Here is a 26,530-nt window from a genome sequence, read left to right on the forward strand (position 1 = left end):
GTGTCTCTTTAAATATGTTATTGAGTGGCCCCCACAATAACGTTCATTTCTTACTACCTTCGCTGCGTTTTCTTCTTCTTTTTGCTTCTCGGCAAGCATCACGTAGAGGGTAAGTGCCGCCGCTTGGAAGCAAGAAAGCGAATCACCGGTAGCCGCACGGCGCGTGCGCACGAAGACGCGTCCCACGTGACACGTCCACCGCGCTCACCGAACAGGCGCTCGCCACTCGAAGCAACGCGGCCGGCGCAATGGAAGAGACGGCGGACAAGGGCGCTGCCGCGCCGCACAAGCAAGATGGCGACACGTCCAAGAAGCATGTAAGCGCGACATCGTGTTGGGACGCATTGCTCGGGCGTCGAGACACCGCCGCAGCGCTGGTGTCGCATACAGGGCAAAATGATGCTGAGCGCCCTATCTCTTTATGCATATATAGCGTCAAACGGTAGTCACTGCTAAAACGTGCCGTTTAGTACGCAGCCATAGTCCATGCGTGGACTATACGGCCACCACTAAAGCATGCTTTAGAGGTGGCCGTCAGACAGCCGTCTTCAGCCAACACTTTCTGCAAGAAAAATTTAGTGGAACGTCTCTATACAACGAAATGACCTGTATTACAACATAATTCTGGCCCGGTTCTACTGTAAGCTGTGCGGTACTCATCTTTACAAGGAAGCGACTTGCATAACGAATGATTTCAGATACCCCAAGCTCTTCGTTATAAAGGCGTTTGGATGTACGGGCGACGAAATGCATAGACAGAGAAATGGAAAGACAAATGGAGAGCAAGCGTAAGGTCGCGAAAAAAATTCGGCAGAGCCACCACCCATAGATATATACAAGCCAAGTCGCCCAGCGAACCAGAAAGTATCACCATGTGGGCGAAAAAATATGCACCACTATCTAAAGCGCAATATTTTATGAGAGGCGAGAAGCGGTTTGACACAAACGTTCAGCTTGGAAGCACATCATAAGAGTACAGGTTACTTGCGTAGGCATCACGCCCGCCATGTTACAGAACAGCATAGCGGGAACTGCGGCAGCTATACGAGCGGCGCTGGTAGTGCGCCTTTTGCCATTCTAACGGAACAGTATGTAGAGAGGGATATATAAAAAAAATGGCTGTGGCTTAGCTAAGGTTAAGCCCAGGATGCGAAGCATACTAGCCTTTATTTTAACGCGACAGCGTTAAGGAGCTCGTGTCGCAGAAAAGCCGGTGTCGTCGGCGTCGGCTCAGGCGTGCGGCGCTTGCTCAGGCGCACATTTCGTTGTCGTGCCAAACGCTACGTTGCTCGACGCTCACCGCGTCCGATGCGGGGGGCGACGCCACGAGCGACGGCGCGAGTTGGAGCCCCGTTTCTCCTCTGTCATGACGTCACGGTGTCACGTGGTATTGAAGGCGACACCGCCGCGCCTGAGGAGCTGGGTTGAGCTCTAGTAATATGCTTCGCATAATAATTTCAGAGAGCGAGAGAAAGAATTTCGCATATCGCTCATTCCACTGACGCAGAAGCGGCGGAGCCCGAGAGGCAGCGGCGCCCATGGGCAGGAAGTTTTCGCGGGTGCCGGCAGTGCGGACGAGGGCAGCCCGATGCAGAGGAGCAAGCGGCCCAAAGGTACGCGCATCACTCGAAGCTTCAGAGAGCGGGAAGTCAAAAGATAACGGCGGAGAGAAGTCTGGCATGTCGGCAAGCTATCCATCCAAACAGCGAGACCCGGAGAGACTTGCAGTCGGATGAACCTAGGTTGCAGGTATTCCGTATAGCAAAAGAAACACACCGTGCACACCTGTGTTTCCGCGTTGCAATTTGTTACACATGTTGCAGCACGTAGCCGAGGAGGAGGAGGAGGAGGAGGAGGAGGAGGAGGAGGAGGAGGAGGAGGAGGTGGTTGTTTTTGCGTCGGAACTCTCTGCCGGAATACCAGCAATCCGTGCGAGAACGAGAAACACCCTTCGAGTAAGCGGGAAATACCACCAGAAATCAACAGCACAGGCTGAAAACAAGCCCATAAATTTTAAGTCCTGGCTATCTCATATTGGCCTTCGTATCGATTGACAACATTTCTCCAGTCATTCCTCGCACATGTCGCCGAAGACCTGCAGCAGTGAAGGCAGTGCTGGTCATTGCCATTTCCGACGGCACACAATTAGAACGCGCAGGCCGAGCTTCTGTGCGGCAGCGAACTCGAGCGCAGGGCACATATGCTATACTTTCCAAGTCGAGCTACTTGACGTCATGTCCACTGAACAACACAAACGCCAAAGCGACAAAAAAAGAAAAAAAAGTGACGCGTCGCTCCTCAAGCTATAAGGAGAGCGCGCATTTTCGACCACTTCACTTATAAGCGTCTCAGCCACGAAGTGGATCTCGCACATGCGTTTGTACAGTCCACGCAACGCCACCTATATTCAAAGCTGCGCGGTCGACAAGAAGCGCGACGTTAATTAACCGGGGCAGGCGGCCGAACTTTCGCTTGCAAACTGTGCAGTGAACAGACAGCTGCAAGAGGAGTCGATAGGCTCTACCTGCCTACATGCGTAACGTTACGATTCAAGCAGGGCCGATTTTATGTCAGTCCATGCATATCAGGGTGCAGACGACTGTATTTTATTATGCAGCTTCAGAAACCAAAACTATACGAAGAAAAAAGTTCGTTTGACGTACGCAGTCACCGCACGTTGGGCTATTGTTCACCGAGGTTCAGGCAATGAGTCGCAATGCGCAGTTTTCCGAGAAAACGGCTTAACAAGCCCTAATGTCTTTACTCGTTTAAGGGCACCGCGCCCTAACTTCCGTCTCGCGGAAATGACCACCCGGCAAGTGCGCGCAATATCCGCAGGCTCTTAAGGTATAGGCACAGTTCAGACGAGTATAAGCTGAGTAAGCTTCACTTGCAGTAGAAGGGGTTCTCTCACATGGAGCGTTCGCGAAGTTTTCCTGTTTAAACCGTGCGACAATCTCTAATCGATTCGGTCGTACCAATCAAGTTGCATCAGCGGCGATCGAAGCCACCACTGGTCAATTTCCTTGTAAGGAAGTGCACACGTGCACTGTACGGAGTGAAAGCAATAATCAGCAACGTTGGTATATGGGTAGAGCTGGCAAATAACTGTGGGCATTATCACACGGCCTGCACCGGATGCCCCTGGGTCGTCCACATAGTTTCATATGACGAGAGAAACCTCGGGAGACAAAGACAAACCACTAGAGTTCCGCAAAACGTTCACCAGGTTCCCGCCTATAGCCGAGTCCATGTACTTAAGGCATAATACTGCAAGAGAAGTCAAGATGGCTTTCTCGGAAAGAAGCTTGCTACGCCTTCGGCAAAAAAAAGAAAGAAAAAAAAAAGAAACGTTATTTAGGATCAACAGAGAATTGGACGGGTTAGTCCTCCTGAAGTTTTATCCACCAAGTTACTGAAAACTCGTGGTGTTCTGGTGACCGAACCCGGAACGGGCGCTTTTCCGAGCCATTACACAAACTGAACTAACCGGCAGACTAACAGGCATACAAAGGCGAGAGCGGGTCTGTCGAAAACTGGAAGCGCTGGAACACTGAGCAAGTTGTACCGTTCGCCCTCGCGATCTCGGTGGTCACGAAAATGCATTTAAGTGAGCTCAGCGAAAATTCGCGAAGTGGAAAACGCTTTCGTCTACAAATTTCAGGTAAGGACGCGGTCGCATCGCGGCGGACAGCGGATGCATTCGCACACAGCTCCCACGCATACGGTCTTCTGGCGTTTGCTGACATTTCTTGTACTCAGTTGAGCCCCGTAATGCCATTGTCGCGTGGTTCTCGTGACCACGGTAGCAGAGCGACGCAGCATGTTGCTACACATGTGGCGCGAACAAATACGAGCGCTGGGTGCAATTTTTTTTTTCCTTCCATTAAGCAAGGAAACCTTTTCAAAGTGAACTCTGAAACTAGTACGTAAAATATTCCTCTCGAATATGAAAATCGGATGCCTGCGGAAGTGCATGAAAGTGGCTTAGTTATATGCGGGCCGTCAGCGTTCGAAAAAAAAAATCCACGGTAATCTTATCTAGGCCACTGTGTCACCACAAGCAACGAAAAGCGCCAGTCCGTGCCGAATACCGCGAGACGACGTGAAAATTCAGGACGCAGCATCAACATGGTAACGTCTTGATGTCTTAGTTTAGGCACTGAAACGGGAGGTTACCATAACAAACACGCGGAAATGGTTACTTTGCACACATACACCGATATTTTGCTTTTAGCAACTGACATGTGCTAAAATAAAAATAATAAAACTAAATTCAAAAATTCTTTAAAGTTTATAACCTACAAGTCGGAGCCGACTTGGAAAGCGATTACGCTATATATAGCTGCATTCGGGTCTCGGGAGGATATACCCTCCGTACAGATACTGCGATCTTCGGGACTCGAACGAACGGCCGCCTTCGAACGAAATGAGTGCCAAACGCGCCCCCTTGCCAACGCAGGCAGCCACCGCCGCCACCGGTCTCCTTCCGTTGGGCACGCCGGAGTGGAGCCCGAAGCCAAAACACTGCCGCCGGCCGGCGGGTCATCGCAAGGCCTGCACCCCTCCAGCAGCGGGTCCGCGAGCGCCTCGATATCGGCATCGGCGGCGCCGGCCCTTCCAGGCACCAGTGATCGACCCCCGCAGCAGCCAGAGCGGCAGGTGGCTTCCCCCAACCTGCAGCTCATGCCCACGCCCAGCGGGGGCTCTCCGGGCAGGAGGGCGGGAGCGACGGCCAGCGCCATGCTCAGTCCTTACAACGCTGCCATGCTCAGCCCCGCGGTGCGTGCCTGCGCGCGCTACGCGGGAGTCGATCGAGTTTCAGCTTGGGCCAGTTGGTTGGGATTCATAGCAGGGTTCGTTACAGCGCAACACTAGACAAGGACAAAAGAACGTCCAGGACAAACGACGACACAGCGCCGTGTCGTCGTTTTATACCTTCTTTTGTCCTTGTCTTGCGTTGCGCTGTAACGAACCTTACTATGAGCTTCAGCTTGTCCGTGAGCTTATTAACCTTCACGGAACACAGGGTTACTGGAGACGTAGAAGCCAGAGGATGATGACGATGACGATGATTTATTGGCATCCCCTTTGGAAATGGGGCGGTGACAAATAGTCGTCTAGCCTGCTCGGGTTAATCTGGTGTGCGATACATGCTTTTCATTCTAGCATTTTTTTTTATACATCTCCTTAATCTATTTTTCTCTTCCTCAAAACTTCTCCGTCGACCTGGTACCGCTAGCTATGCCTGTAAAGGATCCGGTCATATCAATCTCCTCCCTTCTTTATTTCTACCAATACTCTAAATGTCCCTTGCTCATCTCGACTGATGACCGGTTGATGCTTCCGTCCGCTTTAAATCCAAGCACTTCTGGAAGGTGCACGTTACCTACGAGGCTCACTGGGTGAATCCCTTCGCATCCCATTGGGACGTGCTGCGTCGTCTCCGTATTTTTGCTGCAGCATACACATACCTCAGCAAAAGTGCTTGTAGCGACACCTTGCGACGTTTCCTTCAACCACGGCGCAGGATAAGTTTTCGTGTTACGACGGTATTCGTGTAGCAGTGGGGGGAAAAAGCCTGCATAATAATGCTTACGGCTGCATACACATTACAACAGCAGCTAAGTGCGGTATGGTTGATCCCTGCAATAATACACCAGTGTCCTCCTTGGTATAACACTGCGCCGCAACGTGGCGCCACCAGCCACACCGCTCGCATTTACGTCTCCGATAACCCGGTATTCCGCGGAGGGCCATACATTTGCGGACAAGCTAGAACTCCTTGTGCGCACGGAGTCTTAATCTAGAAGGATCGTCTGCAGACTTCATATGGACTTATATTGCCGTCCTATATGGATCCTTCCAAGATCAGCTCCTCGGGCGTCGCCATAAAATGGAGAACACGCGTGTAATTCAAAGCCATCCGATTCGTCGGACGACGCATCGGAGACATGGTTGGTTGCTCCGGTTGTTGGCACCAGGAAACTTCCTAGATGCGGTTGCCGACAAGGCGGATCGGATCGGTTTTTTTTTTTTCTTTTCGCACGCGTGCTCTTAGCGGGTGGCTGAAGCTGTGATGTGCAGGTCTTCGCCGCTGTATCGTCTTGTGGCGGGGTGCAGGAACTGCCCCGACGCTCCGCAGAGGCGCCGGCGCAGCAGCCGTTGGCAGCGCAAACGACTGGCACTTTCTCCACGAGTGCGGCCGGTCTGATGTCGCCCGACGGCGACAAAGGAGAAGGCCAGCGGGACAACGACGTCGTGCCCCTCGTTGCCGTCACGCTAGTCGCCTGCGGAATCCTGATCGCTGTCGTGCTCTTCAAGGTACCCACCGTGCGGGATGAATTTCACCGACGACTGATATCTAAGGTACCGTGTGTCCTGGCTAACGTTAGCTAAGCTGTTCAACAAACAAAGAAATAAAAAAAACACGCTGCCAAATACAATTACTAGACTTCGAACACCGTAGGTTTTAAAATCGTATCTTGCACAGTGTTTTCTAAATGTCTTTTTTTTTTTCGTTGAACAACTTGGATAACGTAAGCTAGGACACCTCATATATAGCAAAGTAAGAACCGCGCATTAGTCTTTCCTTGAACAGTAGACCAGACTGTATGAGCCTGTAATGTTAACGAGTATATGCAAAGTGCGCATAGCATATTTGCCGCACTAAACGTCGCGGAAGAAACACGCGAAATGACGTGTTTCTGCACGAGACCGACGTCATCGCCTCCGCTTTGTCCTGCACGTCCGAATGTCGTCCACTCGGGTCATGAAACAAGCGTGGCAGTGTATACAAATTGACCTACAACGACCGTCTATAGCCAAGGCATAGATCCGTTGCATGGTGGAAGCACAGGCGGAATCCAAACGAAAAACGCGTGCACGTCCTCATTTCTTCGCCGTTTTATGAGCGGCACACTAGGAACAAGTGGCGTAGATAACTGCGCTTCTTGGAAAAGCGCTGGTGTGCGGATTAGAGATGTAAGGGCACGGAAAAAACGCGGGAAGATAGAAAAAAAAAGAAAACAATTTTTTTTTCGTTTTTTTCAGCACGGAGAACGTAGAAGAGTACCATTAAAATTTCCACATACAGTAATACTTGCCACTCCTTGCTGTGCAGCATGTATAACTATTCTAGAAGCGACGACGACGAAAAAGAAAAATAATAATACAAAAAGTGGCCGCACAGTTTGCAAGTGTCTTCATTATGTGTTTTCAGTTTCATTTTATTTATTTTATTTATTTACAAAATACTTCACATTCATGCGGGCCGAAGCAGGAGTGGTAAAATTACATAAAGTAATGCATTTAGAAGAAAACGAACAAAACGCTGACACCTCTGTTGCGAAATTAAGAGATCAAAAAATTAATTAGATCAACTGAGGCAGTGCTGTTTAACATTCTATAATGGTAGTGCCTTCTATTATTCAATAGTATGGGGGAAAGAAAGGAAAATCTGAAGGCATTAGTTCTTGTTTGATGGGGAGTTAAGGATTCACGGTGGCGTTGTCTGGTTTGTCTTGAGGTTAACGATCGAGCGTATGGAGCAGGATGAATAGAGAGTTTGTTATTTTTGAGGTAAAAGAAAATTAATCCTTCGAATTTTCCGCCGCAGTTGTAATGTCTGCATACCATGATCGTGCATGATAGTTGTTGGTGAGCCAGTTATACGGTACTTGGAAAAAAATAAACCTAACTGCTTTCCGCTGCATCATTTCCAGTGCATTCATATTACGCTTATTACGTGGATCCCAGACGGCGTGCATTCCATTTTCGGCCTAATTTGAGATATGTTTGCATGAAGTTTAGTTTCTGTGACGCTTTCTTTTTAGTTTATGATGCAGAATACAGAATTCGCGAAATGATGCAGCACATACATTAGAGATATTAAAATTCCAACCTAGGTTGTTAGTTATTGTCCCACCTAAGTATTTAGATTCATTTACTTCAACGAGAGGATGAGTAGGAAGACTGTAGGGAAAACGCCCACCTACAGTTTTTTCTTGGTTATCTGCATGAATACAGTTTTTTCTTCCATTCTGATTCATGTCCCATTCTTTACACCATTAATAAATGTTATGAACGTTAGTATTCAAAAGTTCCTGATCCTCTCGGCAAGCAATCTCATAAAACAAAATGCAGACGCCAGCAAATAAACGTATTTGTACCGGTTCAGTAATAGCACTATCAATGTAATTGTTAAAAATAATAAATAAGGGTGGTCCCCGTATGCTAACTTGTGGTAGCCCGGAAGTAACTGGCAAACGACGCGGGTTGTGACCATTAACAGAAACCGACTGTGTGCGGCTTGCTAAGTAGGTGGAAATCCAGTTTATGATCCAGTTTATTAGAGGGGAGGCCAATGTATTTTAGCTTGAAGATTAACTTTTGATGTGAAACAAGGTCGAACGCTTTTCGACAGTTCAAAAAAGAAAAAATGACGTCAGTTTGACCAGACTTGTCGATAACGCTTGCAAAGTTGTGAATTACTATGGTTAGTTGTGTGACCGTAGAAAAACCCTTCCTAAAACCACGTTGGAAACAAGAAAGAATGTTGTTACCTGTTAAGAATTTGATTACGTAATTAGCGACGATATGTTTAAGCATCTTAGATGCTCGAAGAAGTCGGAGACATAGGACGACAATTTGAAATCAGCTAGGTGTCGCCTTTCTTGTGTGTCGGCACCACACGCGCCGTTAGCCAGTCAGCCGGTTGATCCGCAGATATGGCTGCGCGAAAAATGCATGCAAAATGGGGCGAGCGATTCCGCGTAGCGACATAGGAACGCATTTGAAAGACCATCAGGACCAGGTGATACTCTAGTCTTCACGTTAAGGAGCATGACCACAGCACCTAGTAGCGATACATTATCTTCGAGATCAGAGCACGACACAGGGGGGAGACTGTTTCAAAAGGGACAGAAAACACGCTGTGAAAATACAAGTCAAAATGTTCCGCAACGGCCTCCTTGTCAACAATTCGAACACCATCGAGTTGTGTCTCGTCAACAGACTCTTTCTTCTGATTCGAAAAGTCCCATAGCTTCTGAGGGGATTCTTTTTTAAAAAATTGGTAGGATATATTGAAAATAATGCCATTTGGAACGTTTCAACGCCCCATTAAACGCCGTTCGAGCTGCTTCTCTTTCTTTAAGGCACTTAAGTTTTCTTTTTAGATGTAAGATATCTCTCGTTATCCAGGGATTCGATTTTATTTTTCTTAGTTGTTGTTTGGTACGACATTATCGAGGCAGTAAGCGCATATCTGTTTAAATTGATTCCAAAGTATATTAACATCTGAGCCTTGAAAGCTGCTGAATTTTAATTCACGGTAATCCAGGACACTCTCATCTGTGGCACACACACACAAAAAAATCTTTTACAGAAACTATTTCAGAGTGTGCAATACAAGGTCTTTCAAGACTACACGATAACAACAGCACTGTATTATCAGAAATACCGGGATTCACAGAGACTGTACATTCTTCAACTGTCCTAGTAACGGAAACGTAGCGTAACTTTCAAACGTATCGGGACACAGGACGCCCTCTGAATTTTGGTCCAGCAATGGGTTCTGGGAGACCGCAAAGCATGTGGAACCGTCAACCCGGTGGGAAAGCCTTTGCACTAATCTGCCGCTGACAACTATATACTTTCTAAGCTGCTGCAGATACCGTCACTAAACTCCAGTTGTAAACTAAACTAGTCTCTGTTTGGAAGTGTTCATAAAAAGCTTTGCAACAGACTCACAAGTGAACTTGTTCAAATACTCGTCTAAGTACAATCAAATTTGTGTGCGCAAGTAGCCGCGACCGATTATAATGCGAGTGTGTGTTTTAGCGGGTTTGGCTAGGACACTCCGACCTTCTTTTTTCTTCGGTTATGACGTTAGCAATCTTTAGTAGAAGAGAAAACGAGGCGTTCATTCCGTTCTCTTCTAGTTCACTGCGTAATTATCCCATGTATTTAAGAATAGTTATGTTCATCACTGGAATAATAAATATATGCTATTGTAATGGAATTTCAATTCTCAAAATTTCTAAAATTTCATGAAAACCTAGAAAAGTTTGTTTTTCCGCCCGCTAGAAATACAGGAGAGAAATTTCTTGACTTCCGGAAATTTCGCATCCGCATGTGCGGAGCAATGCACGCTGGACGAGCGATTTTCTCTGTATGCATTCCTCAAATTATCCAAGCAAGCCGGGGTTTTCCGGCAGAACTTTTTGCTGGGCTAGTTGGTGCACGTTACTGAAGTATACTATAGCGCCAAACAGACGACACAAGCACTCGTCCGTGTCTCTCCTTGTGTCGTCTGTTTCGCGCTATAGTACTTCAGTAACATGCACCAACTAGCCCAACAAAAAGTTCTGCTGGTAAGCGCTCGTCCGTGTCTCTTCTTGTGTCGTCTGTTTGGCGCTATAGTACTTCAGTAAGCCGGGGTTTACTAAGGAACGTGTTGACCAGTGCTTAGCACAACATAAATTGTCAGATGGAGCCCGCAACGGAGCACGATACTGGTGTTCCCAAGTTAGCCGATACCTTTTCCTTATTCTAATATTTTTCCTTTTCGCCTCACGTCAACTTATGCGAATTCACTAAGGTGCTGCCCAACACTACGTACACCGCGACCAAATCGCACGCGCTGTGCAAGACGAGCGCGTGCGTGGAATACGCCCAGCGTCTGTCGACCACGGTGAACTGGAGCATCGACGCCTGCCGCGACTTTTACAGCCACGTCTGCAAAGGCTGGAAAGCCGGCGAGGTAAGAAATGAATTAGAACAATATAAATTCGCCTATAATTAAACCATTCATTATTCGAATAATCTATTTAATTAGAACATGCTGCAGTTCGCAGACCAAGCTTCGGTGGCATAATACAAAGAAAGCTAACAAATTCAAACAATAAACCAAAATAGAAGTGGTGAAACCATGTTCCAGTAGTAGAACACACTGTAGTAACTACATACAGGTAAAAGTCGTGCAACACAGCAAAACACTTAATATCACAGGCATTGATTTGAATTGCGAAGCATAATAAGCCACGACGTCCACCTTGATTGACTGATTGGTTGATTGATCGATTGATTGATTGATTTGGCTTACGTGCCGAAACAACGCAGGATATGCCACTAAGCGCAAAACAATCATGAACGTCTACCAACTAGCCCGTTCATTGCTTTACGAAAAGGCTTCGGACATCTTCGTGATTTTGCGGATCGATCGTATTCAGGAAAATGTTGCGTTACGAACGCAACAATTCGCAATGATTGTGCTTGTGTGCACATACTTATAATCTTGTTGCCTTAAGAAAACTATGATTGCTTGAAAATGTAGCAAAATAAAGCGTAACAAATAACGCCACAGGAAAGTCTGAAGCCGCCAGCAGGAATATGTATACGAAACCATGCAACAACACCGCGGTCATTCTCACAGTTGCTGAACGATCGAAGCGCCAAAGTTCCCTCTAGTGATTTCTGCAAGAAACTGATCGTGGCACGCTTGGCGCGTGTCGACGCTCGGGCGAGGCCTTGCGCGGTTAGGTGCGCCTCGGTTTCGGCGGAGCGTCAATTTGTTAATACACTAAAACTTAGACTACATAGTACCATAGCCTTATATATACAAGCCCAACTATAACTTAAAGCTAACTTCACTTTTGGCACAAACAAACAAACCACTTGAGATAAATCACTACAACACACAGGCAGCCAGCCAAGACGGATTCGATTCCATCTATCAATGTGAAAACGCGGAGAAGTGTAGCTAAACAAGAATGCCTTGGGGCACGACCGTGCCATCGTGAGCCAACCGTGTGGGTGCCAACCGCGAGCTTTATCTCTTGGCTCGGCTAAGGGGAAATGAAAAAAAAGAAAAATTCTTTGGACTCGGAACGGCAAAGTTCGAGCAAGGAAGACGGAAGGCTGGCCCGCAATCCGCATTGAAAGAATGGCCGACCTGTATAAAATCGCCAAAGCAAGGACGCAGCACAATCATTTAGAAGCGCTTCCTTTGCCGAAGTTAAGAATTTTTTTACAACTATACCGTAAGCATTGGCATTGCAGCTAAACATGTTAATCTTCGTAGCATTCGTAAGCACTGGGATTATTTTGCTGCTCTTCTCCGTTTTCACTCTTTCTTCCATGTATTTGCAATGACTGGAATTAATGTTTCCTCAGACAGTCTATTCAGATCTTGCCTACCTGGCTTTAAAACATTTTGTTGTTGCTGCTGCTGCTGCATGCTGCAAATGTTGATCTTCAGGAAAAAGTGGTGGGGCCGCCATGTTCGCGAAAGAAACACGGGCGATTCCACAAATTGACGTTTTATTTTCTCAGTCCGTATTCGTCATGTCGCATGTTCCTAACATTTACCTTTACTTCCTTTATCGGTCTACCGCCTTCCACTGTGAAGCGCACGCCTCTATTTAAGCGAAATAGATAACGCCTTCTCTTTTTTCCCTCTGAAAGAACACGCGTGCCTTTTAGGTGACGTAAATATCGATATCCTTTGTCTCACTCTGTCCCTGGTTTCAGATTACCTTGGATGTGTTATCAAAATTGAGCTTTCGGAGTTTTAACTGAAACGCCCACGCGAGAGGAACTCGTTTCCTCGCATTTAGGTTGTTTTCGTTCGTGTATCATATCAGTGTTTGCGCTCGTAATTTCGCGACGCTATCTGAAGCAGTACACAAAATAATGCCGCAGACCATTATATTGCGCGCCGTTCCTTAACGCGGCCATGCGCAACACCCACTGCTCATAATTGCGCTGAAACAATCCCTGCGGTTGATCCCGCGCGCTTCGCAGAAACGGTAGCAGGTTACAGTCGTGATTCATTGCCATCAAGTGTTCCTCCCACCGAGAAATGTGATCGTTTCATAGAAACGCCAAATTAATTTGAGCATGTGACTACACACAGCTAAATAGTCAGACATCCAGATAAGGAAAGCCGATGGATTGCATGCGAGACAATGGCAGGAATTGACGAAAATGACCTTCTTCAGGGAAGGTTAAAAAGCGCACACCTACATGTGAATTGCGGGACAAATATGAACAGTTACGCCATTAAATGGCGTGATACCTCCAAGCGGCGCTACTTTCGAAATAAATGTGACTGTGCTCGTAAAAATAGCCGACGCTAGTTAAACTTGGAAGAAATGATAAGCAATTGATCTTGGTTAATTTTCAAAATGATGGCGTAAGTGTTACTAAATAATTGAACCAACATTTTTCCAGACTATCATGTGTTGCGAAGTATTTCAGTGGACTCTGAACATTATCCTATAGCGCTTTAGTCTGATCAACTTCTTCACTTCGCTCAGAAAAAGAGCAGCGTATAAGTCTATTTTCCCTTAAACTCAATAAGTCTTCCGGTGTAGACGTAATTTCGGTGTTGGGTTGCGTAGGAATTTCGAGTTCATTAAGAATGTTTTGTTGTGTTTCTTAGATAATAGTTTATAATGGTGTCCTTCTGCTCAACATGAAGGCAGCTGAAGTTATTCCTCTTCTCAAGGGCGGTTCGCGTGTCAAAGTTGAAAACTATCGGCCGAGTTCAATCTTGTTTCCTTTACGCAGATTCTAGAAAAAACATTTATTCTTGACTGACTAGCTTGTTAAATGTGCATGACGATTATGTCCTTATCGCAGTACAGCTTCATTTCAGGTAAGGGCACACAGTTTTCACACAGGACTTTTCAGACGCTTTAAATCTCACTTTTGGGAACAACGAAGTGGTCTGTGCACTGTTCCACGATATCAGCAAAGCGTTCGATAGTGTTTGCCATAGCCTTCTCCTACTTAAACTGTCGTTGTTAGGTTTCCGGGGTCCAATTTTGGCGTTGTTGATGGACTTTGTGCCAGACGGAAAGCAGTTCGCTGCTATTGGCCAAAATCGCAGTTAAGCTCTGAATGACGAAGGCAGGCGCACCTCAAGGTTCTACGTTGAGTCCTTATTACTTATTTTTGAAAACCACATCTCAATGGCTCCGATTCCATTGTTCCCGTATGCCGACGATGTCATAATATCTCAATCGAGGCAATATTCAGAGGCAATCCCCGCACTACAGGAAGCATCCGACAGAGCTAAGGACTGGTTTTATGTTTATCTAATCAATGCGATTATGATACACTGAAATAAAGGTAATTCTCCGCCCCCTACAAGACAGTACTCTACACCTACACAGATATCATTGTCCGCCATGCATACGCAAAGCTCTTGAATAAACTGTTATGTAAAAAAGCCGGCAGATCCCAAGGCCTGTGGGAATTGATGTTATGCGAAGCAGTGTCAGTGTACAAGGAGCCTACCAAGTTAACGAAACTACCATGAAAGCACCAAGATGTAGACGGCTGTTACACTCTGATCTTAGCCAAAAGGCCTAGAAGCGATACGGCTGTTTCATGGCCTACATGACATGCATGTCATGACATCCTTGTCACGACCTATCATTTATGTTAGTCATACACCCTTGTCATACTTTGCGACCATGAGAGCACCAAGACGTAGACAAATAAGGTAGATACTGTCGAAGTAGCAAATTTTCGTCAAGAAATGTTTCGCGTTTAATACTCGGGTTTATATTTTGCTTGTGATCTCGCACGAAACTTTTCTTTCGCTTATGTGTGTCAAAAACTTCGATCGGTGTCTTGCCTTTTAAACAACATTAAGTATTGCACGCCATTTTGCGTTCGCAAAATCATCACACACGCATTAGCTCCGTTATGGGTTGACCGTATGCGGCCACTGCGCTGTTGGATGGCAGAATAGAAATAATTCCATATCGCGTTCCCCGTTGAAAATCACTGCTTATGATGTCTCGCGTCTCATTTGGATGTCTTCAATATACTAAGGCTGACCAATTACATATCACTCTTGACCGAAGCAATGCATTAAAATATTTCTGGTCCGATTACTACAAAGTTATGTACGCCCAATCACGACCGCTTACACCGAAAGATATCTAGAGAACGCGCAGATACTATATGCCAGCATACCTTAACGAACTGCCACCAATGCCGTTCTTACCCACTCCAAACATAAGCTGAAAAAACTTGTCCAACATCGATCCAATACAGTCATTATGCATTATTACCGTCTATTTTATTTCATGCACGATGTAGCAGTAACAATTGCTTTCTATAATGCACCGTGTAATTGCGCAATTTTCTGTCTGACATTATTGCTAGTGTTATATTGCTTTAGATGGCAGCACGTGCGATCAGCTTTTGCCGCTATAGCATCCACTAGATGGGTCCATTTGGTTATCACATCCATCTTGCTTCAAACATGTGCATCCTTCTTGCAACATATTTCACATTGACCCTTGCATCGATCCGCTCATGCGCTTTCCCCTGCTTTAACCGAAAAGTTTTGCATACACTTCTTGATGTGGAGTATTTTGCAATTTTTTTACACGGCTAATTTAAAACCTATGGATTTGCGTACCTTGCACGGCTTCGGTAGGCTTGAACCATGTAAACACGCACAAGAGATGCTGCATAAACGATTATTACTATTATTATTATTATTATTATTATTATTGTTGTTGTTGTTGTTGTTGTTGTTGTTGTTGTTGTTGTTGTTGTTTGTTTGTTTGTTTGTTTGTTTGTTTGTTTGTTTGTTTGTTTGTTGAACACCGTCTCACGTGGGGATTGTTTCGTTGCGCAGTCGGTGATGAGTGACCTCGCGAGCCGCTTCTCGGTAGAGGCGGTCAAGGCTCTGACGTCCGCAGGAAAGGTGAGCACCGCGCGAGCGGCACAGAGCGCGGTGCAAAAAGCGGCCCTGCTGTACCAATCCTGCGAGAAGGTCATCACCGCAGGCCAGAGCGAGCTGGGCCGCTTCGGACCCATGCTCAGGGACGTCGGCGTGCACTGGCCCAACCAAAATCCGAGCCCGGATGTGCTGCGGACACTGCTCAGGCTCATCTCCAAGATGGCACTCCACGTCCTCTTCAGCATTAAGGTCCGGCTCGAACATTTGCGCAACCATTGTATTATAACGGCGCGGTGCTTGGAATTTCAGTTTTCCACGAAACAGCTACCGCCAAGGCCGCTCTCAGTACTCTCTAAAGTCTGCTGCATAATATAAGCGAGATAAACGGTCAACAAGTAAGCTTCAAGGAAAGTCCGGCTCAATTAGAAGTGAGAAATACTGACGCCACAATCCGCTGACAACACTGTAGCATTCCGATACAGCCAGGAGGACGACGTTTCGCCTGCCTGAAACTATATTCACTGAACGTATATTTAAATACACGTACTTATTGTGAAGTTCAACAGTAGCCTGCGCAAGAAATACACGCTGCCAGATAACGAAATGATGAAAGAAATGGTTGTTGTTCGAACGAATGTCGTTTAATAGCTCCCATCTCCTTTTGGGTATTGTCATCAGGGGCTGACTCCGGGAACAGCAGTGGCCGGGGCACCTCCGAGTTGAGCAACGAAGACCTCTCTCTCCAAGAGAAGCTGCAGGAGTGTATCTAGTATACGCTTCCGCTGATGTGGTCTTCAACTGATCGCGTCCGCCCTCGGATTGTATAGATGGTCTGGATGTGGGCGCGGCAGCTTTCGTAACAACAGCTGCCGGGATCGCGCTTTTGCGAGAGCAGGACAGAGTCTCTCGCAACTCTCAACGTCGGTGGAATCGAATGGCTTAACTGAACGCTTCGCGCGCGTCGCAGGAGCAGCAGGAGCCCGTGCGAGACCGGAACGTCTCGGTGCTCGAGGTGCGCGCGGTGACGCGCTACCTGAACGAAGCCAAGCGGCGCCGCGAGCGAAACGAGGCGAGCGGGAAGGCCAAGGACTACTACGGAGCCCTGTTCGACGCCTTCAACGCCAAGGGGAGTCCCAGCGTGGACTACGACGCGTTCCGGCACATCGAGCAGGACGGGCTCGCCGCGTTCGCGCCTGCCCTCGAGCCAGCGAACAGCAGCGACGAGCTCGACTACACGACGCCGCCGCAGACTGGACTCGAGAGGCTCGCCAGGGCCACGCCGGACATATCCGAGCAGCGATGGGAGACGCAATTGCGCGAGTACGTTCTGCCCCTCTCGACGCTCGATGCAACCAGCTGCGCGTTTGGAAAGCAGGCATTTTCGACCTTATAGGATTCAAGAGTGCGAGAGGCAGAAAAGGGAAACGGGGCACTTCTAGTTGGTAAGCATAACCTCCAAGATCGGGTGGTGCGCGCTGCCCGATCTCGAAGGCTATTTTGTTACAGGTAACCTTATTCTCTCTCTCTCTCTCTCTCTCTCTCTCTCTCTCTATATATATATATATATATATATATATATATATATATATATATATATATATATATATATATATATATATATATATATATATATATATATATATATAGCTCGCCCCCAGGCACCTAATCATGCGTTTCAAGAAAACGCAAGCCAGTGCACTTCGTGAATGCACTATTCTGCCAACTTTGCCTACCCCGGAACAGGCACTGTTAGATGTAAATAGCACCGCCTAACTTCCGTGATCTTATGCTCTCCAGGGTGTCTACAGGCAATTAACGCATAAAGTTGGGCTAGTTGGTGTTGATGCATTTGCTGTGACATAGTTACTAGCGCTAACAAGACTAACGGAAAAAATGTTAGGACAGGACAGAGTGCTAGTCTGTCCCAACTTTTTTTCCGTTAGTCTTGTTAGCGCAAGTAACTATGTCACAGGAACTGCGTCTACAGACAATATTGCTTAGCCTGCGAAAACCGGTTGGGGGGTGGAGTTGTACGCTAGCGGCGTCATCGCAGGCCTGCTTATGTGGGCATCTACTTAATTACGTGACGAGTGCTTCAAGAACACGTGTCTGATGAAGAACGCTGATGTTAAACGTACCTCAAAGTCAGTCGGGATACTTAAGCTACAACATTTTCGGTTGAAAACGGCCCGATCAGCTAGCAACACGTCACTGCGCGCGCAGGCAGAAGATTCTCGCTTCGGAGTCCAGCGCAACGCTCGCGGTCTCCTCACGGGCGGCGACGGTGCTCGGAGCGCTGAGCAGTCTGGTCAAGCGACGCGGCGAGATGGACGCCGAGCTGTTTGTCGGCTGGCTCGTGCTACAGGAGGTGGCGCCGTTGGTCAGCAAGGACCTCGCGGAAGCAATCGACGTCGCAGGCAACGTCGTCGCCGGCCACCAACAGCGCTGCCTGGCGCTAGCCGAAATGCTCCTCGGCTGGGCCGTTCTCGCACCTTTCACGGACAGCGCCGCCTCGCTCACCACTCGCCTGTCTATTGAGGCACGTTCGCTGCGCACTGCATTGCCAAGCTCCCGTCGCGCCCTGAATATATATATATATATATATATATATATATATATATATATATATATATATATATATATAACGAGAAGAAAGAGGGTTAACTAAGGGGCCCGATTTTTTTTATTAGTGATACCATAAGAAGCCAACAGACACTGACACCAAGGACAACATAGGGGAAATTACTAGTGCGTAGACTTGTTAGCGCAGAAAAAAAAAAAAGAAGTGGTCGCCGGAGAAAGATTATGAAAAAACAACAGACACAAAAAAAGGAAAGAAAAAGAACGCTACTGAAGGACTTGTCATACCGTATACTGATGTAAAAAGGCCAGTTGCAAGAAAAACATCCCTAGTTGTAGCGTAAAAGATAAAGCTGCTATACAGTCAGACACCCAAACACATTGAGTGAGTGCAAGCAGAAATCGCAGGTTGTCATGTAGGCATCCACCGCGAAACCGTAAACGAAGCCTGTATGACGCAATAAATTTACGCATTTCTTCGAAAGAACAGTAATTTCCCCCTATGTTGTCCTTGGTGTCATTGTTTGTTGGCTTCTTATACTATATATATATATATATATATATATATATATATATATATATATATATATATATATGTATGTATGTATGTATGTATAATGATAAATGAAAGGCAGGGTGGTTAACCAAGAATGAGCCCGGTTGGCTACCCTACACTGGGAAAAGGGAAAAGGGGAGGGACAGATCAAAAGAAGAAGAGAAAGTCCACTGGAGATATCGATCGGTCACTCAGTCCGGATCACAGACGGTGACTCAATCCGGTAGCTTTCAAATATCGCAGCAGCACTTAGGCGGTCTTTCGTAAAGGAGATACCACGATAGGAAATTGACTTCGTTATAAGCGGTATTTCGTTAAAGCGGAGAAACTATAAATCACAGTAACGTGCGAACGCGAAAAACTGCGAATAATGCGGTATTTCGAATAAAGCGATTTCGTTCAAGCGAGGATTTACTGTACGTCTCTCCGGTCTTTCTTGTTCGACGGCTGACTTCGCCGATGTGGTGATGCGGTTAAACGCCACGGTTGTACGAGGACACCGCGTTATCCACCTGCGTGGCGTCGACTGGTCGAGGCGGCTTGCGGCACTCCGTTGCTACGTGTCACTATATCCCTCCTTTGTGCACCTTAACCTTTCGTCTGGCCCTGACCTTGTGCTCAGCGCCGTTTTCCAAACGCGACAGACATGCAACACTATCTCCTCTCTCATACTGCAGAACCTCGTAAACTATCACCACTTCCTTCTTCCATCTAACTGAATATGCATAAAGACATAAACGCGTGTACACCATGCTCTACTGTCGGCAAGTCTCTCCTCGGCATAAATACAGGTTGGTCGCACGGAGCGCTTGCTTGACGAACCAACCGGCAATGCATGCCAAATGTAGTCAACCCCGTTCCCCGTGCGAAAGAGCTCATCGCAGCAGGGTGAAACAGTGACTCCTTCGACAGGCTGGATCACGAGTTTCAGCGAAGGTCGTGTCTGAGATCTTACGAGGAAGGATACGGCTAAGATATGAGACTTGCTCGCCGTTAACCCGACAATATGCAGATAGCTAGGTGCGACAGCGTGGGCGACAGCGAACTATAACAGCCGAGCGCTCGTTCGTTTCCGCAGAACCTGGCCGCATTTATCGAGCAGGCGCTGCATGGCGCCGTTGGCAGGAGCGAGTGGCTCCGCAACATGGACGTCGGAGAATTACCCAGCGCCAGTACAGGCTCCTTCCTCGAGTAAGTGCTACCCGGCGCCACGATACACCGTATACTGTACTCATGCAGGCTGCGCCCGCAATAACGTACTTTCAGCATAGCGTAGACGTGTTAGTGCAGACACATAGTGGTATGCGGGAACAACCATTATGCGTCTATATAGGCAGGAGCACCGGCAATGGTGGCGGCGTCTCAGGACGCAGTGCTCGACCAACGGTTTGAGAAGTCGTACTGCACTGAGAGAGCGTACGCTCCACTCATCGATCAGGTGGCTTTTAACACGTTGGTACGCGTTAACACGTCCTAAAATTATAACGAATAACTTTGACACCTCTTTATTCGCTCGATGGGAATATTAGGTGCTGCACGAGAATGTTTTTAACGTGGCGGAACATAGTCTCGCAAGAAGTCGCCATCATCGCTGCCGTTCCTGAGTATACGGCTTCCAGGGTAGAGGTGTACCCGTCTGCAAAGAACACTCTCATGAATCGAGCAGCGAGTTTCTGCCGCGTCTGTTTGCTAAAGACTAGAACCCACTGAAAGCCTAGCTGCTTTCCCTACACTGAAGCCGGGCCTCCGCATCTTCATGACGTCGCATTCCGCAGATTGTATGCACTATGTAACAAATACAATGGATTTTGCAGAACAGGCGCGGAAAATGCAGCAACCTTGGTATACTATATAGGGCTGTCAAAACAATTATATACTACCTTATGTATATTTCTTTCTCTCTGACACTGCGAACATAGGGTATACCTGCATTGGGAGGGCGACCCAGGCGGCTTTTATCAATGACGTAACAGTTCATTGCCTAACATAACGGCCCAGAAAGGCTTACGAACGACCTAAGTGCGCCAAAAAGAGAAAAGGAGCGCTGCACGATCCTTTAATTGCGACAAATTAAAAAAAAAAGCATCGTTTTGCAGACGTGTATTATACGGTAGCGGACGCAAACGGAAAGGAAGCAAATATATGTGCGTGTACACGATATATTCTACATCACTGCCACCCTCTCTCGTCCGGCGGGGGGGATGCAGGAAGATGGCCGAGTTCCCAAGGCTGCTGGACCTGGACCCTGCGTACAGCTGGATGGCCGACATGGTCGAGCACTTGACCGACAACTGGAATCGGTCGGTGCGCAGCCGCCGGGCCGAACCCGTCAGCTTGTGGAGGCGCATAGAAACGCGCTTCTGCGAGCCCGGCGACATCGAGGCACGCCTTTTAACGAGTTGCTCTACTCTGCTAGCACAGAGCTACCGCATCAAGTGTTACTGACGTGCACGCTTCGCATGTGCAGTTCGGTGGGAAGCGGTAACGTTAAGGCTATAGAACGGAGAGGCTGTACCAAAATACTTAATAATATAGGTTTTGCTATATAGCGCGAAGCGTACGACCTTACATGCAAAGCCAGAGTTGACATGCGTGTTTCATTTGCTTCGCGATAAACCTATTGTAAACAATCGTCAACCAACTAGCCCAACGACAAATACTACTCACGCATACTACATTACTTCCCTACACCAGAAAAAAAGCTGCCGCAAAATTTACTGCCGTAAGGTGTTGACTTTCTAGTGCCGATAAGACGCAGACGGCATCAAGGAAGACAAAACGTTTTGTCTCCCTTGCAGTCTACTGCGTTCTTATCAGCAATAGGAGGTGAACACTCTATTGTTATTGTCACCCACCTCTGCAAGTTAACCTCCAGCACGCGTGACCAGGACGTGGCTTTAGAATTTTATATACTGTTTAAGCGTTCTGGCTGGTAAACGAAGGCCTCGGCGTGTTCGGACGCTGGAAAGATTTGGCGCAGAAAGGGACAAGCGCGTGCGGGACGTAGTGCGACCGCCGCTGTCTTGCTCACACGTTCGCTGTCTGTGTCGAAAAATATTAACTACGACACATCTACGGCACACTGGTTATATCCCTGGTTGTAGCGTAAAAGATAAAGCTGTTATACAGTCAGACACCCAAAACCGTTAAGTGAGTGTAAGCAGAAATCGCAGGTTGTCACGTAGGCATCCACCACGAAACCGTAAACGAAGCCTGTATTACGCAATTTATTTACGCATTTCTTCGAAACGCCGGCCCGCAACGCCGGCCCGCAGCGGTGGAGAATAGAGATCAACCGACCACATATAACGAAATTGCGCAGCACTTTTATCTCGGCAGGAGAGAGTTTCCCCTTCCACACAAGAAGTTAAATAAAGCGCAGGCATTGACCCTCAGATTACTGCAAACAGGCTCATATCCCAGCCCGGCTTTATTCCACAAAATTTATCCCGACACCTATGCCACTAGTTCTTGCAGGCATTGCAATGACATCGCTAGCCTAGATCATATGCTCTGGCGTTGCCCCTCGTTACGGGGCACAGAAGAAATCAATGAAGACAAGTGGCTCTCCGCTATCAAGAGCCCTGATGTCGGGGTGCAACTATGGGCTGTCCAGAGGGCCCACGATGCGGCGGTCGGGCAAGGCCTGACTGTCCCAACGTGGGAGCGGCCCGCAGCGCGCTGAGTCGCGTACCTCAGGACCTTATTAAAGTTTCGCATCCATCCATCCATCCATTTCTTCGAAAGAACAGTAACGATGCTTAAACAGTTGGCTGTTGCGAAATATTTGCCTAGTTTTGAATATTCGAACTTGCCAGGTAGTTTAGAATAATAATTGAATATCACGCACTTACTATTTGTATTCGAAACTTCGAATGTTCGCCCACATCGCCATCGACGTTGTCGTTTCACGCATCGCATTAAATTCGCTACGATCAAAGTCAAATATGTTCCCGTGTGACCGAGGAGCAATACAATATACCGCCTACTGGTGCTTGTGGTACCCGCACACAGCACGCACGTGTGCACGCCGAGAGATAGTTTAAGACCCCCAGATACGCTTTTTCTTCGGAGCACGGTCACCCGCAATGTACAGCCATCAAAGCTGTCTTTTAAGACGGGAGATCCCAAATATATTGGTGAAGCGTGTTCAGCATCTTTTTCTTTCTCCACGTTGGATTTACGATAATCGACGAACACGCTTTGGCAGTTGTAGCGTAAACCACGGCGATCGAACGAGCAAAGTGGCCACTAAACCGTTTAGAAAAAGAAATGCATCCATGGAACTGTGTGCGAGCGGCACTGAGAAAGGAAAAAGGCTGGAAGCGAGCGTCGTGTGACACTTTTGAAACACAATAAAAAAAAAACGTAAGGGAAAGGCCCATGGAAAAAGAAGGGCCCGCACCACGTGATGTGGTGCGGGCCACATCATGTGGCCCTTTTTATCACGTGACCGATTTCGCAACATCGTTACTTTTGTATGCCATGCTATGGTGTACGGACCCAGTCAAGCCTTTTCAGGCTTTTTGTCCGTACTCCAAACATCTGGCAGATGTTGAATAAAGCTGAACTGAACTGAATAAGCAAGCGGTAATTTCTAGCCACCGAGCGCACGTGGAGTATGGAGGAGACTCGAGCGAAGAGAGGGGGGGCGTCGAGGACCGGTCATAACGAAGGCGTCACTAAGCGCTACCGCGAACCAAAATATGCCTTGAAAGGTCCGGCAACCACGGAGGGCCTACTTCCAAAGAAAACGCAGACTGGTCCCGCAGAGAGGGAGGAGCAGCATCGATCACAGGGTCATTTTATTTTTCCTTTCTCCGTGGCGTGCGAGTTTCAACGCCGAGTTTGTGCCAGGCAGACCTGTGGCTCTGCAGGGCGGCCATCACGGTCAGCCGGCCAGTCTGTCGCCCAGCGCGCTCCTGATGCCGGCATACGTGCATGGGACGAGCGCGGCGCACCGGTTCGGCGCCCTGGGCTCGCGGGTGGCCACCCACCTGTTCCTGCTGCTGCACCAAAGTTTGCGCCGTGCGGGCGGCCACGACCAGCTGAGTCGGAGGCTCGCCTGCTACGCGCCCACTCGCGACCACCGTGAGAGCGGAACCGAGGAGGCGGCACTCGGTCTCGCCTGGCAGGTATAACACACTGGCGCGAGCCTTTTATTTATTTATTTATTTTACACTGCGCCTATACGAAGAGTTGCCGTCTGCACCGTTAGCAGTCGATACAATGCTTCGAATCGCACCCGCGGCCTAACGACACAGTCACCGCGGTAAGTCCCAATACAAATATGCATCGCGCTGAATGTTGCGTCCCGCTACTATAACAGCTAAGTGATACAACGCAGAACGTGGCTCTGCAGCGTTGAAAGATAACCGCAAGAACATATTGTTTCCTGCAAAAATTACGACAGGGAACTAAAGGACTAGTGTGTACGGGAGCTCCAGATATGGCGGTTCAGCGAACATGGATATACGCTGGGTACTGCATAGCTTTTGGCGTCAAACGGCTTTGCGACTTTTGCAAATGGATACTTGTCAATAAAATGTTACCTTCTTGCAATGCGCAAATTCGCAATGACCATGCATGTGCGAAGAAACGTGTCGCCCTCATGCATTAAGAAAATAATTATTGCTTCGGAAATTTGCAGAGAAAAATAAAATCAACAAATAGAGCAAAAAGCAAGGCCTGAATCGAGGAGCACGAAAAGTAGACAAATCCGTGTAGCGTTTATCACTCCCATGGCTCAAAGTTCACAGCGCAAGAGCTCTTTTGCAGGAAATTCAATGCTCGAAAGTGCTACGTCATACAGCCCTTGCGGCTGATCCCACGTGACCGCGACGCGCTGCAGGCGTACCGGTCGAGCGCGCCCGAAGACACCCGTCTCGAGGGCCTGGAGCAGTTCTCGGGCGACCAGCTCTTCTTCGTCGCCTTCGCGTTCCTGCACTGCACCTCCTCCGAGGGGGTGCACGCCGAGTCGCAGCTCGTCAACTCCGCCGTGCGCAACGTGGACGGATTCGCGAGCAGCTTCAACTGCGCCCCCGGAACCCCCATGAACCCGGAGGCAAAGTGCAGCTACTTCTAAAGGGGCCGCGTCGGCGCGTCTCTACGCATACGCCTACGCGCCGAGGCCGCCTTCGTGCAGGACATTTTATTTTATTTTGTATAACTGTGACAATACATCCCCCACACATACGGGTGCTATCGCGTGTTATCGAACGGTTCGATTCACCCATGTACGAAGCGCGAATAACGGAAGACAAACCTGCGGCGAAGTCTCGAATCGGACACTCCGTAACGACGCGCAAGGTTTGCGTGTGGTTTAGTGCGCGCGCCATCGCAATTCGCCGACAAACGTAACGAAGCGAAAGAGCTTCTGCAACAGCGATTCTGCATGATTCTCGTCTGCACTTGCCTCGTGCGGTACTGTATAGTACAGCGCAAGCAGGAACACGTACACGCACGAAGACGCGTAAAGTACACACACACGGCGCTATTTGTTTTCCGTCCCGTGTTCGTGCTTGTGCTGGAATACCGTATACATGTTCTCATGCCAACATGCCGAAATCTCAACTCCTGCGTGTTTTTCAATAAGCGCCGCGTTGTCGTTTCCTCACTGTCTTCAACGAGATTGTTTTATAGTCAATGACAATGCTGTGGCGGGATGTTGCTTGTGTTTATATAGGCTAACTGCTTAAATAGTGTGATTGAATGCGGGCAAGATAGCTCATTATGGGTAGCTCATCTACGCGGGAACAAGGCGCAAGAGAGACGCACTGACGTACACATGGAGGAGCGTGGTGTCTATAGATCGCCTTCAGGTTGGATTGCTTTAGTTAACTACAAGTTAGAGCGCCAAACCCTAACACCAAGTTGCGACCCCATAGCGTTGTTTTGTAACATCTAACAATGGTTCTGTGCGTATCCAGTTGAGCCGTGTCGCGCCATCCGGGATACATTGCGCAATTTAATCTAAGCACGTTAAGAGGCCGAAAACAAGCGCATAAAGTCAGGAGGGAAACGAGGGGTGAGAAAGAGAGGGAGATAATTCTGGCATAGCGCCCTTCGGATAGCCTTGGCTAATGTTACACCGCAAAAGACTGGATCTAAACCGCAATATATGACGCGACCATGTTTATCCTCGTCGCTTTACGTGTTTACCATTCTTACTAAACGAGAGACTCGTTCAGAAGAGGAAGCGCAAAAGGCACTGAAAAAAATCCCGCTTTCGTCTCGGCACGCGAGACGCACAATCGATGAGCGTGTCCAGTTAGTAAACGCAACCATAGCCTCCTAGCTAAAGGCAACTGTATACTCGGTATACAACATGCATGCTCCTTCTTTACGTGGGCTATATTGTTACGTAACATATAGTCGATGGCGCTGAGTTGACAGAACGGTGCCGCTTTCTATTCAAATCGGTGTCAACCGTGACGGCTATAGGAAACGGCACTCGGCGCTCGCACCAACTCGCGATGATGCGAAATCGCTGTGCTGCGCTGTTGTTTGAGATGAGGTGTGTGGACGTATGCGGTGTCAGGTGCACTCGTGTTTGATTGAAAAGTGCACTCGGCCCTGTATTAAAAAAAAAAAAAACTGCACAGAATAAGCTCGCTAGCGCATGCCACCAATTTTAGCAATGTCTATAATATAGCTTACGCAACGAGCTTGCCTACCTAAAA

At 47.9% G+C, this 26,530-nt stretch overlaps 2 protein-coding genes across 8 annotated transcripts in view; one reads left to right on the top strand and one right to left on the bottom strand.

Annotated features, from left to right (window-relative positions):
• The window catches only part of LOC135898385 (serine/threonine-protein kinase SIK1-like), a 466,770-nt gene that overhangs the window by 49,293 nt on the left and 390,947 nt on the right, over nt 1-26,530 (bottom strand). The gene's annotated exons all lie outside the window — the stretch shown is intronic.
• On the top strand, nt 165-25,311 carry LOC135898435 (phosphate-regulating neutral endopeptidase PHEX-like). The gene is made up of 12 exons (XM_070538142.1): nt 165-317; nt 1,508-1,613; nt 4,463-4,782; nt 6,124-6,324; nt 10,604-10,765; nt 15,668-15,961; nt 16,680-17,032; nt 17,936-18,251; nt 19,927-20,039; nt 21,056-21,230; nt 23,726-23,983; nt 24,700-25,311. The coding sequence occupies exons 1-12, from the start codon at nt 249-251 to the stop codon at nt 24,931-24,933; spliced, it is 2,601 nt and encodes an 866-aa protein (XP_070394243.1). The 5' UTR covers nt 165-248; the 3' UTR covers nt 24,934-25,311.

The sequence above is a fragment of the Dermacentor albipictus genome, chromosome 4 (genome assembly GCF_038994185.2).
Source record: "Dermacentor albipictus isolate Rhodes 1998 colony chromosome 4, USDA_Dalb.pri_finalv2, whole genome shotgun sequence".
NCBI lineage: Eukaryota > Metazoa > Arthropoda > Arachnida > Ixodida > Ixodidae > Dermacentor > Dermacentor albipictus.